The 12,232-nt window shown below is 46.8% G+C and overlaps 1 protein-coding gene across 1 annotated transcript in view; it reads right to left on the bottom strand.

The window, feature by feature from the left end:
* Window positions 1-11,919, bottom strand: part of JAG2 (jagged canonical Notch ligand 2) — a 71,981-nt gene extending 60,062 nt beyond the window's left edge. Inside the window, exons 1-2 of the mRNA XM_074869056.1 lie at window positions 11,584-11,919; window positions 11,011-11,334 (exon numbers count right to left, since the gene is read on the bottom strand). Coding sequence (XP_074725157.1) covers window positions 11,011-11,334; window positions 11,584-11,919 — 660 coding nt within the window. The remainder of the gene's footprint in view (window positions 1-11,010; window positions 11,335-11,583) is intronic.
* Window positions 11,920-12,232: the final 313 nt, after the last annotated feature.

Here is a 12,232-nt window from a genome sequence, read left to right as displayed (position 1 = left end):
TTTCCAGTTCTTTAGTACTTCATTTGCCACTGACTCTTCTGTTCTGTCTTCTCCAGATTCCTTAGCAAGCTGAAGTGTTACAGACTACCGAATCTTGAAAATCCATCCTAAGGGCTTAGGGACAAATTATCACTGATAGCAAGCTGCCACAACTCAAGACTATGTTATCCTGCCAGCTAGAGCTCATTTTATTTACCTTACATTTGTGGTGATCTAGGAGTAGATATGAACCGCTTGAGAAGATCTGTTGATACGCAAAGTTTGTTCTTCTGTCTAAGCCCTGTGACAATTACATTCTGACAGTCCACAGTTTAAGTCCAGGACACGCGGCGTTAGAAAAAGGGGATCTGAATTCTGGAAAGTAACGTCTAAGGAATTGCCACCACCTAGATTTGAGCAACAATTTTAGCCTTCACCTCTTAAAGAGGAGGAGATGTGAAGTGACTACAAGCCATAAACCGAACTGTGATAGCTTCAGGGTTGTGTAACAGCAAGCATCAGAAGGCACTGCAGGAGCACTAAGTATTTGACAACCAACATCTTAAGTGCGTATGCAAGTCTAAATATTTCAGTTTCTCTACTTCCTTCCCTTCCTCACTTTCTGACAGAATAAAGCACTGGTCTGTGTGGATGAATCATGGAAACAATACTCTGTTCTACAAAGTTCTCCAACAGCCAAATACAACAATAAAACATTTCGGGCCTATACATAAACAACAGTTTATAACCAACACAGGAGGTGCTATCAGCTCATTGTTGTGTACAAAAAAGTCATTAGCAAGGGGCAGCAGATGGTTATACTTGCTCTTAATAGTCCAAGTAAACATGGTCTGACTTCTAGACTTTGCTGATTACATGCAGTCAATTACAGTAAAAACTCCATGCTGTGACATAAGGAAAATCATGTTATTGTAACATAAAAGAGAATTAGAACTACCAAAAGCACTCCAAAAAAAAGTTTTACAGTGTAAAAGAAAGGAACTGCCACTAGAATCCATTAAGCAGCAGCACAGGTTACCAGACCAGTGCTACTAAAGTTGTCCTTAATCAACAGGAAGAATAGTAAACGGTACCAAAAATTGCACACCCCAAAAAAATTCTACCTCAGTCTTGACTAGAGTAGATCAATAATTAAGCTATTTACGTGTTTCTCAACTTACTGCTTAAAGCACATGTCAGTCAAGCCTTCCAAGTATGAACATGCTCCCTAATTAGAACTTAAGTTCTCCAGCTGGAACCCCAGACCTTTAACATTAAAAGTGTCGATTGTGTTTTAAGGTAGACATTTCAACTTTACAATGCTATAAACAGAATTATACATATTGGGGGGGGGGGGGGCGGGGGGGAGAAGACTGAAAGAATCCTATTTGATGTTTTAGGTTAACTGCCAGCTCATACAATATTTCACTACACTTTGCATGTACAGAACTGCTTCAGAAGGAGTAAGGAAAGCTAGCTCTACCTGAAACTAGCATTTTCGACCAATTGCAGGATATGGCATCAATATTGACTACTCACTGAAAGTCCAGAAATGTAAAATTTACCCATTTTGAATGTTAGATGCTTAAAATTACTTAAGCTGATAAGTTCAGAGTACTAGAAAGCATAGGAGAGACTAGAGACCTACTGGACTATCTGGAAGCAGAAGAGGCACTGCAGGAACAATTTAATAATAACCAAACAGTAATGTACTGAACAAAAAACATCAGAACACATCCTGCTGGGAACAAGATAGATATATATATATAGATAATCAGGACTGTCAAGCCCGAAGCAGGATGTAAACAGATTGCAGTTTATGTACTAATACTTCAGTCTTATCTCAGATTTAAAAAAAAAAAACACTTCAGAGAATGAGCACCTGTGCATCTGTCCAAGGGGCATATAATTGGTTACTCAAGGACTATTAGGCTGTTTCTTAGCAACCTCTGCAAGCTCTAATCAAGTAAGACTAAGATTGTCATTTAGCCTTGAAATGCCTTGCCCCTTACATCTAATATAGCATTCTAACTGCTATTGAGGAACAGTCATTTCAATCACAGATAAAAATCCATGCTTACTACATGTTTCAGCTGAGAGTTGTCTCTTAGCACTTGCTATCAGAAGATCTTCACATCAAATATGCTTTTTATACTTTAGTATCTGAAACAGCAATTAATAAATCTTTAAATTTCTTCCTTCTTATACAAAATAAAGGCTAACTACAACTCTTAAAAAATGATGTTGGGAATAAAGTTTAATAAATGAGCATAGGTTACAGCCCAACTCTTAACAAGATTTTACAACAGTAAAACATTTTCCAGATATAATTGCAAGAAAAATGCTTAACAAAAGCAGCAGTAGAGACACTTCAGGGAAAATAGCAAGCATTTATGTCAGAGATGGATAGTATTTAAATGTTTGGTGATGCTGAAACATACCTACTATGGTTGGATTTCTAAAAGCAAGTATCTTTCATCAAAACTCTGGCCATCAGTCCAAAAAAAGCCAAAGGAATCTGATTAATTGAAAAATAAACTCATCTGTTCAGTCCTAGTCTAGCTTCATTGCTCATCTATAATATCAATATGATAGTCTCCACTTAAGACAGCAGTCTTAAAGATTAAATTTTATAGAGTATTTTTCCCCATACAGTACACAAAGGCACCGAAAGTCTATAGTTAAATCAGAGATGGCCACTCCTCCCCAACTCAAGATGATCTACACAAGAGATGTCACACAGCTCTCTGCAGCTGCCTCCCTCCCAACAGGTCTCCCTGGGTGTACAGCAGAGAAGGCAGCAGCTCTAAAAGGGTCCCACCGCCCCACAGGAGGCAGAAGTTCAGCAGGTGCCCAACACGACCTAGCACAGATGGTCTTCGCCATCCATAGTGGTTCATTCCCCAGCCCTGGGGGCAGGGGAAAGCAGTCAGGCTACACATCCACCTCCTGCTCACGTGACAGCTGGACATGCAGCTCAAAAGCCACCAACAGTACTGTCAGTGGTTGTCTCTGGCCAAAACCCCACCGATTTTAGACACGCACTAACCAGAAGCCAGAGAAGCTTTCTAGCAGGAAGCCCAAAGGCCTATCAGAGTGCTGATGAGGAAGAGGATGGTGGAGTTACTGCCAAGGAACAATAACAACTATCCTTTGGGTATGCATCTGGCCAAGCATTAAGGAGCCAGAAGCAATGCCAGTATACCCTTATTCCTCGCTTCTTGAAGTAGCCTCTCTCCTTCCAAATTGCTGCTCCCAAGCTTCTTCCAGATCAGAGGATTACTACCAGCTAGCATGGGAGAGGACTAATGGTGAAGAAAATTATGTGCTAGCAGGAAAGCGACCCTTGCTTTTTAGTCTCTTCAGCAGGCTGAGCAGCTCTGAACTAGAGCAATGCAAATAGGACCCACACAGAGTTGACAAAACATCGGCCTTGTTTTCAGAAGAGGGAGGGAAGCTTTCAGGCACACAGTAATTTAAAGCTTCTGCAGATGACTAAGTATACAATGCAATCATAGCTGTTTTATGAACTTAATAAAGTCGTTTCTAAAGTATGTTCATAGCATGTATTTCAGAGCCAACACTCGCACAAAGCAACACCTACAGGAAAAACAACTGAAGGAGTCAGACTACACAGAAAGGATGAATTCCACTCATCTAACTGACACAGTGACTTGATGGCGTTGCTCATAAGAAGGGCCAGCCAGCCACTGGCCCACAGGGATAGCACAAAAGTAATTTTAAAAGTTACAAAAATAAATAAATCATCATTTACCTTGCACATCTGTCTCAAATACAATCCTTCTCATACAAGAAAAACTTTGTGGCAACTGATTAATGACAAACAGATTAAAAATGTACTAAGCCATTTCTGGCGTTTTTTACATCCAGAAAATGCAGTTGTTTCACATCATTTATGGTCTGACAGAAGCTTAATTTTTTGCAGCTTTTGTGCTGACAAACAGTGAACTCATAGTAACTCAAAGCGAGCTGGGCTTGCGCAAGGAATACAAGCAGTAGCATCAAACACAGAAGGTAGCTTTTACAACACAAAGCTTCTCAACAGCTACACCAACAGATTTCCTTGAACTTCAGAGGATCGCTCAAAGTCTACAATCCAGTGGGAACACGGCCCAATTAGGCCAAACATCACAAGTCTGATATAAACACAACCAATTATGGTTTTACCCCAACCAACTATGCTAAAGACAAACCTGATTGTTTAAGATTAAAGCTACGAGTAGTCATGTCTTTAGCAGACCTTTCATATGCAGACTTTTTTTTTTGAGAAAACAAGTGTTTGAAACATCTTCAAACAGCACAAAGACAGCACTACGAAGCCTCCATCACACTGTGGTGAAACGAACACGCTCTGTTTCTACCTCACCCTCTTCTTCAGCTCACATCCTCTAGTGTAAGAGTAATCCTGACTACTTTAATACCTATTCCATTTTCAGTCAAAGATTTAATGCCTGCACCAGCTGTGTGGCTGGGAGTGTAGCATTTCACTGATAGGCTGGCTGGAGTACCTTCTGGAATAAAGATTAGAAAGCTGACAAGAGGTGTCTAAGCATACCACTCTCAGTGTCTGGGAGGTAAGGTTATTTGTCTGCAAGTTTTGAGTTCAGCCTCAGTGTTTCTAATAAATAAGCAAGTGTTTATTTAAGGAAGCTTTCAAGGAGTATAAATAGAAGTGTTCTTTACTATCTGACCATCTCTGTGACATTCAAAAACCCCCCAGAACTTTAAGGTATAAAAGCTTAAATAGTTAGCAGAATACTGTCCTCTGAGGCATGTTTATTTCAAAAACATAAGAAATTCTAGACTTAGTGACATCAAGGTATGAAAGATTAAGAGTCCAAAGAAAATTTCTGCTTAAAATTAGAAGATGGATTTTCTATAGTTACATGAAACTTAAGTCTTTAGGCTTTCTATTCTGGGCAAGCTGCAAATAGTTGCTGGCACACACAGCATGCCAGTAATAAATCCCTTTTTCAAAGAGTGGTTCTGAAGTGCTCACCATTAAGGCCTTGATTCTTTTTTAGAGGTGACACCTGCAGCTGCTATTGAAATCAACTGGAGTTGTCACTACCCAGCATTGCTAAAGTCAGTCTCTAAAACATCAACAGATTATCTTCTTTTAGGAAACAGTATAACAAAACCTGAAAGCTACTCTTTGCATCTGTGTAACTTGAAACTGAAGGGATATCATTTATATAATAAACCATTCCCCAACCTCAACCTTTCACTTCTGATCAAAAAAGTTTGAAGACAAATACAGTACTGAGCAGGTGAAAGCATACGATTCCCTCATCTCCTTCCCCAAGACTGAGGAAACGTGGATCCATGTGTTCTGATGCACAGTAAATCTGTCCACGAATTGCAACAGGCAGGGAAAGGCTTTGTGAGTACAAGGACTGCAGGTGTTTTGTCAAAATAAGAAACAGTTCGGCATGCCAGTTACCCCAGCATCCCTGGAGTCTACTGACAAGCCAATCAAGCAGAGTTAGTAAGCAAGCAGCAAGCTCAGGGCAGGGAAGGAAAACTGGTCAAGTATTAAAAAGGAAGCTTTGTGCTATCAGCAGAGCCTTCCACCTGGGAAAGAAAGTTAGGCTGCTGGCAAGTAAGACATCAAACATTTATGTAGGTCATCAATATATGGCTATCAGCTACAATACTTTTTCCATGCTGACTTCCTCTGCTAACAAGGTGTGTACATTATAACCCATAACTATACCAAGTGAATTTTACATTTTGGCACAAGGTCCTGCTTTCACTTCTTATTCCTTGCCCTCAGGTCTTGCTTGGGGCTGCGTGTTTGCATGCATTTTTTTTTTAAAGGGAGTTTCGATGGAGCAAAGAACAACTATTTAGAGGTAAAGCTTGCTGTGTATCACTTGAGGATGCTTCATTTGTGAAACTCTGATCTTCTCATGAGAAGAGCGTACATACTCTTCCTTGGGTACAGCTGTGTACAAGAACCTTTTCCAGTGCTAAATGGCCTAACTTTAACCTGCTTATCTGCCACGATGGGTTGTCATTCAAGCTGACAGGATGCATGTTTAGTCTATCAGGGAGCACGGAGTAATCTAATCCAGGATGTTTTCATTACAAAGCCTCAAGATCCTGATCAGAGAGTAGTGATGGCTGTGTTAAGACAGAAGGTAGACCAATTGTAGATCTACCAGCCAAACAAAAATAGACAAGAACATTTCCTACAGTCAGGCTATCTAGTTCCCTACAGGCACCAAGGATCCCAGATAATGCACTTCAAGGCTAGATGCCTTCCAGGGCCTAACCACCTTCTTTTTTTCAAATTAGAACGATTGAGACAGCTTGATGCAGGATCCTATAATGAAGTAGACAACATCTGAAAGTGCCAAACAGAACACTGTACCCATTAAGTAATAAAAGCTATAAGGTCAAGTATTCCTGCTCAGGCTTTGGCAGGGGATGGGAGAGGTTGCTTTCTAAGAAATTCAACATTTACTGCTGCAGCCAAGTTATCCTCTCAACAGCTTTATATATTTGATGGTTCATACTCCTGTGTATGTTTTAAATCAAGACTGAACCCTTCCAGGCATTTGGATGAGACTCACATGTGGACTGCATATGGATGAAACTCACACAGAGCCTCAATATTAGATTTATATACTTTCACACATTTTTATCTACCTGAAAGTTAACAGTACTTCAGAAATCGAGAGGTGCTACAATCACACTCTAAATAGGAAAAAACTTAAGATCAGTGCTTATAAAAACAATAAATTAGTTGCCCATATTCTAGTGGTGAAGGCACCCTTTACCCAAGTAAGTTGTGAGGGCTGCCTGAACCTCTACTACCTCTTCTTCACATAGGTACCCACAATCCTAGCCAAGCACCAAGGAAAAAGAGAAGTGAAATCGCTTGTATGTGCTACTTATCTCCAAGGCCCTGAACTCTGAAGTTCACCTGTGGAGTTCAGAGTATACTGTACTTATACATATAGTGCACTGACTGTCAGTCACACTAGAAGCTCAAAACCAGAGGGGCTGAGGGGAGATAACAATGCATACTGTAATACATGATTTCAACATCCACAACTAGTCAGAACAATTCCTCTATATGACTAATTAACTGAAGTAATGGATGCCATACCAATATTTATGGTGCAGGAAAAGCTGTGAATTCCCTGAGGGAAGGAACAGGGTGGAGGGAAAAACCACACACACACACAACTCCATTTCATGCCATCTTTCAAAGGAGTATGAAAAATGGTTCCACATAGCCCATTCAGCAGAATGCCTGTAACTTTAAAACATCATCTTCAGAAGCAGCCTTCAATTAAACCCAAATCTAAAATTCTGCCAATAACCAAACTGTTATCAATAAATACTGCTGTGCAAAGTAGTTCTGAAGCTTCAGTGTCTGAACAAACAGCTTTGTGCTAGAAAAAAAAATGCTCATGTAAGTGATCAGAATAGATTCTTCAAAGCTACTTGAATTCATCCATCTTTTTTGTTTTAAAGTTGCACATTAATTTTAATTGCATCATTTGTTTGTTAACAATTTCAAATGAGCATTAAGCTTCAAGTTTTACAGCAGGAGGCAAAGAAAAAATGTGAGGTAGGTGGGTGAAGAAGACAGCTGTATTGTTCTAGCTGTTCCTCAGCCTCTCCCACTGCCAGATTGCTGTGGATGATGTATCCCAAGGTAGCAATTTTAAGAACTTTCTGGAAATATCCCAAGCTCCTCTTGCAAATCAGAGATCACACCAACGATATTCAAAAAAAGACAGGAAATAGGAATAAACTGGATAACTGACACTGTATCGAACAGTGGAAGCCACTGAACTCTGGTACTGCAGCTTTACAGAAGAGACGCTTGTCCAAATTTTAGAGTAAAGTTTTACCAAGTAAAACTTAAAAAAAATCAAACTAAAAATCAGCGTAACAAAACCAAGGCAAAACCACACCTTTCAAGATACTACTTGCCTTACAGCTACTGCTAGCTCAAGAAAACCTCCCTCGAGCAATTTATACATTAATACGTTAGTCTCCTTAAGTGAGGGAGTTGTCATTCAGATGAGGTTCAGTAAGAAGTCCACATATACCAATGCTGGTTTTCATTAGGGTTTGATTCCTCAGTCTTCAAAAAAACCAATCTAGAACTACTGAAATAAGTCCTTCACTCATTGCCAGCACCAAGGCAAATTTGTTTCATAAGTGAAGGACGCAATTTCTGATTCTCTTTAGTCTTGTCCCTTCCCAGAATATTCAATGAAGGAACATTAATTTCATTACTGTTGCATAGCAAAAAAAAAAAAGTCATATGAAAAGACTATGTCCACACTGTTGTTTCTCATTTCCAAACTTGAGTAGGGAGAGAATATTATTTGAGAATAATTTTGAAATTACACCAGGGAGTTGAAACCTAACCCAGGAACTCAATCTACTTCAAAAAACGCCCCTTGCGTTAAACTAGCATTACAATTAAGCCTCTCCTTGCAGAGTCTACACAGCTTATGTATAGACGTGACAAAGATGCTGCATTCCCCATCAAGAGACTGAACGTCCAGAGCTCAAGATGTAACATACAGGAGGGACTTCTTTCCGTAAGTGCATCCACGGACTGCAATACAGGGACTGTTTTTAAAAGTACAACTACTCCACACAGCTTATTTTTAGAATCAAGGGTGGGCAGGGAGAAGATTGGGTAAACCTTCAAAAAATCAGCCAGCCACCCACTAAACTGCAGTGGCACCATTTAAATAAATTACAGGCTGCTTTGCAACAGCTGCAAAAAACAGCGGAAAGAAAGACCAAATATTTCAAGTCCTTTAAAATGCTGGAGGCAATGATACAAGAAACAGCAGCAGGGCTGTATGCTAGAGACACTGTGGTAATTTACCTGCAAGAGGTAGGTCAAACAAGCCTTTCTTAGTACTGGATGAGCATAGAACAATATCCGGCAGCTGCAAGGTAAGAATGTGCTTATTCCAACAGAGAAAAACCAAAGAAGGCTGGGCTTAGGGACCTGCATTGTAAGGATTATCAAACTCTCCTCTTGTTTCAAGTAGCAATACTAGAAACTGGCAAAATAAAAGTGTGAGTTAAGTTACCTTTACTTCCTCGTGCAGATAACATATAAAGTTTGAGGTGCTAATGTTACTGAAATCTCCTGCTGAAGAGTTTATGATTTCATTAAATGGTCAATAAAGAAGAGAAGGAACCTTAATTTTCCCTTTGATCTTATAGCTTAAGAGAAGGGTTCCAACCACCCCGTTTTTATGGTATTGGTATACCTGTTAATAGGAACCCTTCTCCGTTCAACAGGCCACAGGACCAATAAAGGCAAAACACCCTAACTTGGCAACCAGAATGTAAATGCCTCTGCGCAGAGAAATTTATCGGTTGTACCATTTTTTTAGCACTCTAACTCCTGAAAAACCCCTACATTCAAATAGGAGTCAGTTCTTAAATTTTAAGTACATGAACATCAGGTTGGGAGGCCCCTGGCAGCACAGAAAGTTAAAGAGATTTATGCGAACTGGTTTCCTTTAGCACAAAATTCAAGCGAGCAGTTTTGTCCCTGACCATTCCCAGCAGCAGCTTTCTAAGTAACAAAGATCCTGCAAGCTACGTGTCTGGGGAGGTCGGTAAGGGCCATTTCGTCTGATTGACGCCCGGTGCCAAACGCGACCCGCAGGTACCGGGGCTTCCGATACTCATCTCCCTGCCCAGCTCGGGCACGGCACCATCCCCATTCCTCAGCGCCTCGCAACTCGCCCGCTTCCACCCCGTGGCCCACTTGGAAGGGCCGAGAGCAACAGCTGTGAAAGTCGCTGCAGGATCCTACCTGCCTGCAGCCGGGCAGCGAGCCCGGCCTCTCCTCCCGCCCGCCGCTCCCCAGTCCCGGCCCCTCTCCGCACCCAGCACCCCAAGCCCAAGGACGGGGACGAGCGCCGGCCCGCAGCCCCCCTGGCTGTGCCCCCTCGGGAGGTGGGGGCTGAGGTGACGGACTGGGGGCGAGTCACGGAGACCCCCGAGATCCGGCGGGAAGGGCAGAAAGGGAGGGGGGCAGCGCCAGGGTCTCGCACGCCCACAGCTCCCGCCGCCGCACAGCCGAGGCGCGGAGCCGGTTTCTGACAGGGTCGGAGCGCGGCTCCGCTTCGGGCGCTCCGCTCCCTCCCGACCCGTGCGCCTGGGAGCGGGGGGCTGTGGGGCGGTGTGGGGTGGGTCACAGCTCCAGACTCCCGCCGCCACCCGGGAGGCGGCGAGCGCCGCGCTCCCCCTGCGCAGGTGTGGAGCCAGGCTGCGCCCGGGACCCGGGAGGCCCCGCCGCGGCCCCCGCCCTCACGCCCACCGGCGGCGGCTCCTCCCGCCCCTCCGCTCCCCCCCCCCCCGCCCCGCGCGCGCCGCCGCCGCCGAGCGGCCCCGCCCGCGCCCCAGGCGGGGCGGCAGCTCGCGCCCTTCGCGAGCCGCGGCACGCGCCCCGCGCCGCGCCCCCCCCACCTGCGCCCGCGCCGCCCGGCAGCGCCCCCTGCCGGGGGCAGCCCCGCGCTGCGTCGAACCGCGGGGGCTCCGCGGCCCCGGGGCGCGCTGCGCCCGCCGTCGGGCTTCGGTTTGCAGGGTGTGTGTGTGTGTGTGTGGGGTTCCATTATTATTTATCTTTTTTTTAAAAAAAATAATTTTTCGCCCACAAGCCGCCGCGAGCCGCGCCTCCAGCCTGCACGGGAGCCCGTCACGCGGTCAGCCCCCAGCCGCTCCCCGGCGCCGGCACCCCCCGGGCCGTCCCCACCGGCAGCCCCCGGCGAGGCTGCCGCGGCCCCCGCAGCGCCAGGGCTGCGCCCACCCCCCGCACCCCCTTTCCCCGGCCGTGCCCCGCAGCCCCGGGAGGCGGCCGGCCCCGCCCGGGCAGCACCGGCAGCAAGCCCGGCTGTCTAACGGGGGAGCGGGCAGCCGCGGCAGAACCGACGGGAGGAGGCGGCGGGAGCGGGGGGGGAAAACAACAAAACCAGAGCGATAACAACAGCACGATCATCAACCTACCGGCCACGCAAACTGAAAGGGAATAACAATCCTGCCCGTCTCGGGGGTTCTGCCTTGATGGGAGTATTTGTTGCTGTTCAAATAGAAAATATTTCCACCGAGAACGGGGGTAGATCCGAATCCGTAGTTGCAGGGTCCGACCGGAGTGATCTTGGCCTGATATTCCTTGAGGCAGACTTTCACGTAAGTGTCGCACTCGTCCCGGGTACAGTCCAGGTTCTGGGGGCTTTTCATGCCATCGCAGCATTCCCCATTGAACAACTCGCCGTTTACATTCCGCACCGAGTTAAGCTGCAGCTCGAAATAGCCCGTGGACCGGGACACCTAAAAATAAAAATCAAAGGGGAGACAGCCTCGTTACTACCGCGGCCGGGGGGGGCAGCGCGGGGCTGCGGCGGGGCGCTCCCCGGTCCCCCCCCTCCAACTTTCGCCGGGTGCGGGCTTAACCCCGCCGCGGCGGCATATATATATATATATATATATATATATATAAATAGGATACGCGCAAGGTGGCAACGGAGCGGGGAGAAGGGAGACGCGCGGCCGGGAGCGGAGCCCCCCGCGCCCCCCTACCTGCACGCAGGAGGCGAGGAGCAGCGCCAGGCCGAGCGCGGCGGCGCGGGGGGCCCGGCTCCGCCGCCCGGCGCCCCTCATGCCTGCTGCTCCGCGCCGCCGCCTCAGAGGAGCCCGCCGAGCCCACCGGCCACGGACCGGCGGCCGCTCCCGGCATGGGCGGCGGGGGAGCCGCCCGCAGCGCGCCGGGGGGCGCAGGGCATGGGCTGCCGGTGGGGCCGCCCGGAGCGCTCCGCTGCCGCCGCTCCCCTCCCGCGGGCTCCGCTCGCCCTCTGTGCGCCTCGGCTCCGCGGACACCCAACAAGTAGGTGCCGGAGTGACAGCTTCATTACCCATTCGCCGCCGCGGCCGCTGCCTTCATATTAATGAGGGGGACGGCCCGGCCCCGCGGCCGGCGGGTGGGGCCAGCGCCGCTCCCGCCGCTGCTCTTAAAGGGCGGCGGGTAGTAGCACCCGCCCTGCCTTACTCTACCCCGCCAGCAGTGGGGGTTCCGCCAGCCCCGGGGGGAAGCACGAGTGGGGTGGGAGCCCCCACAGCCGCGTGTAAGTTTGGGGGGGGGTGTGCGCGCGCGCCTGTGTGTGTGTGCAGGCGCTGCCCCGGAGGAGCGCGCAGGGTGGGTGCCCTCCTGGCCGTGAAGGAGCGGGTGGGG

The sequence above is a fragment of the Strix uralensis genome, chromosome 4 (genome assembly GCF_047716275.1).
Source record: "Strix uralensis isolate ZFMK-TIS-50842 chromosome 4, bStrUra1, whole genome shotgun sequence".
Lineage (NCBI taxonomy): Eukaryota > Metazoa > Chordata > Aves > Strigiformes > Strigidae > Strix > Strix uralensis.
This window is presented reverse-complemented; position numbering and strand designations above follow the sequence as displayed.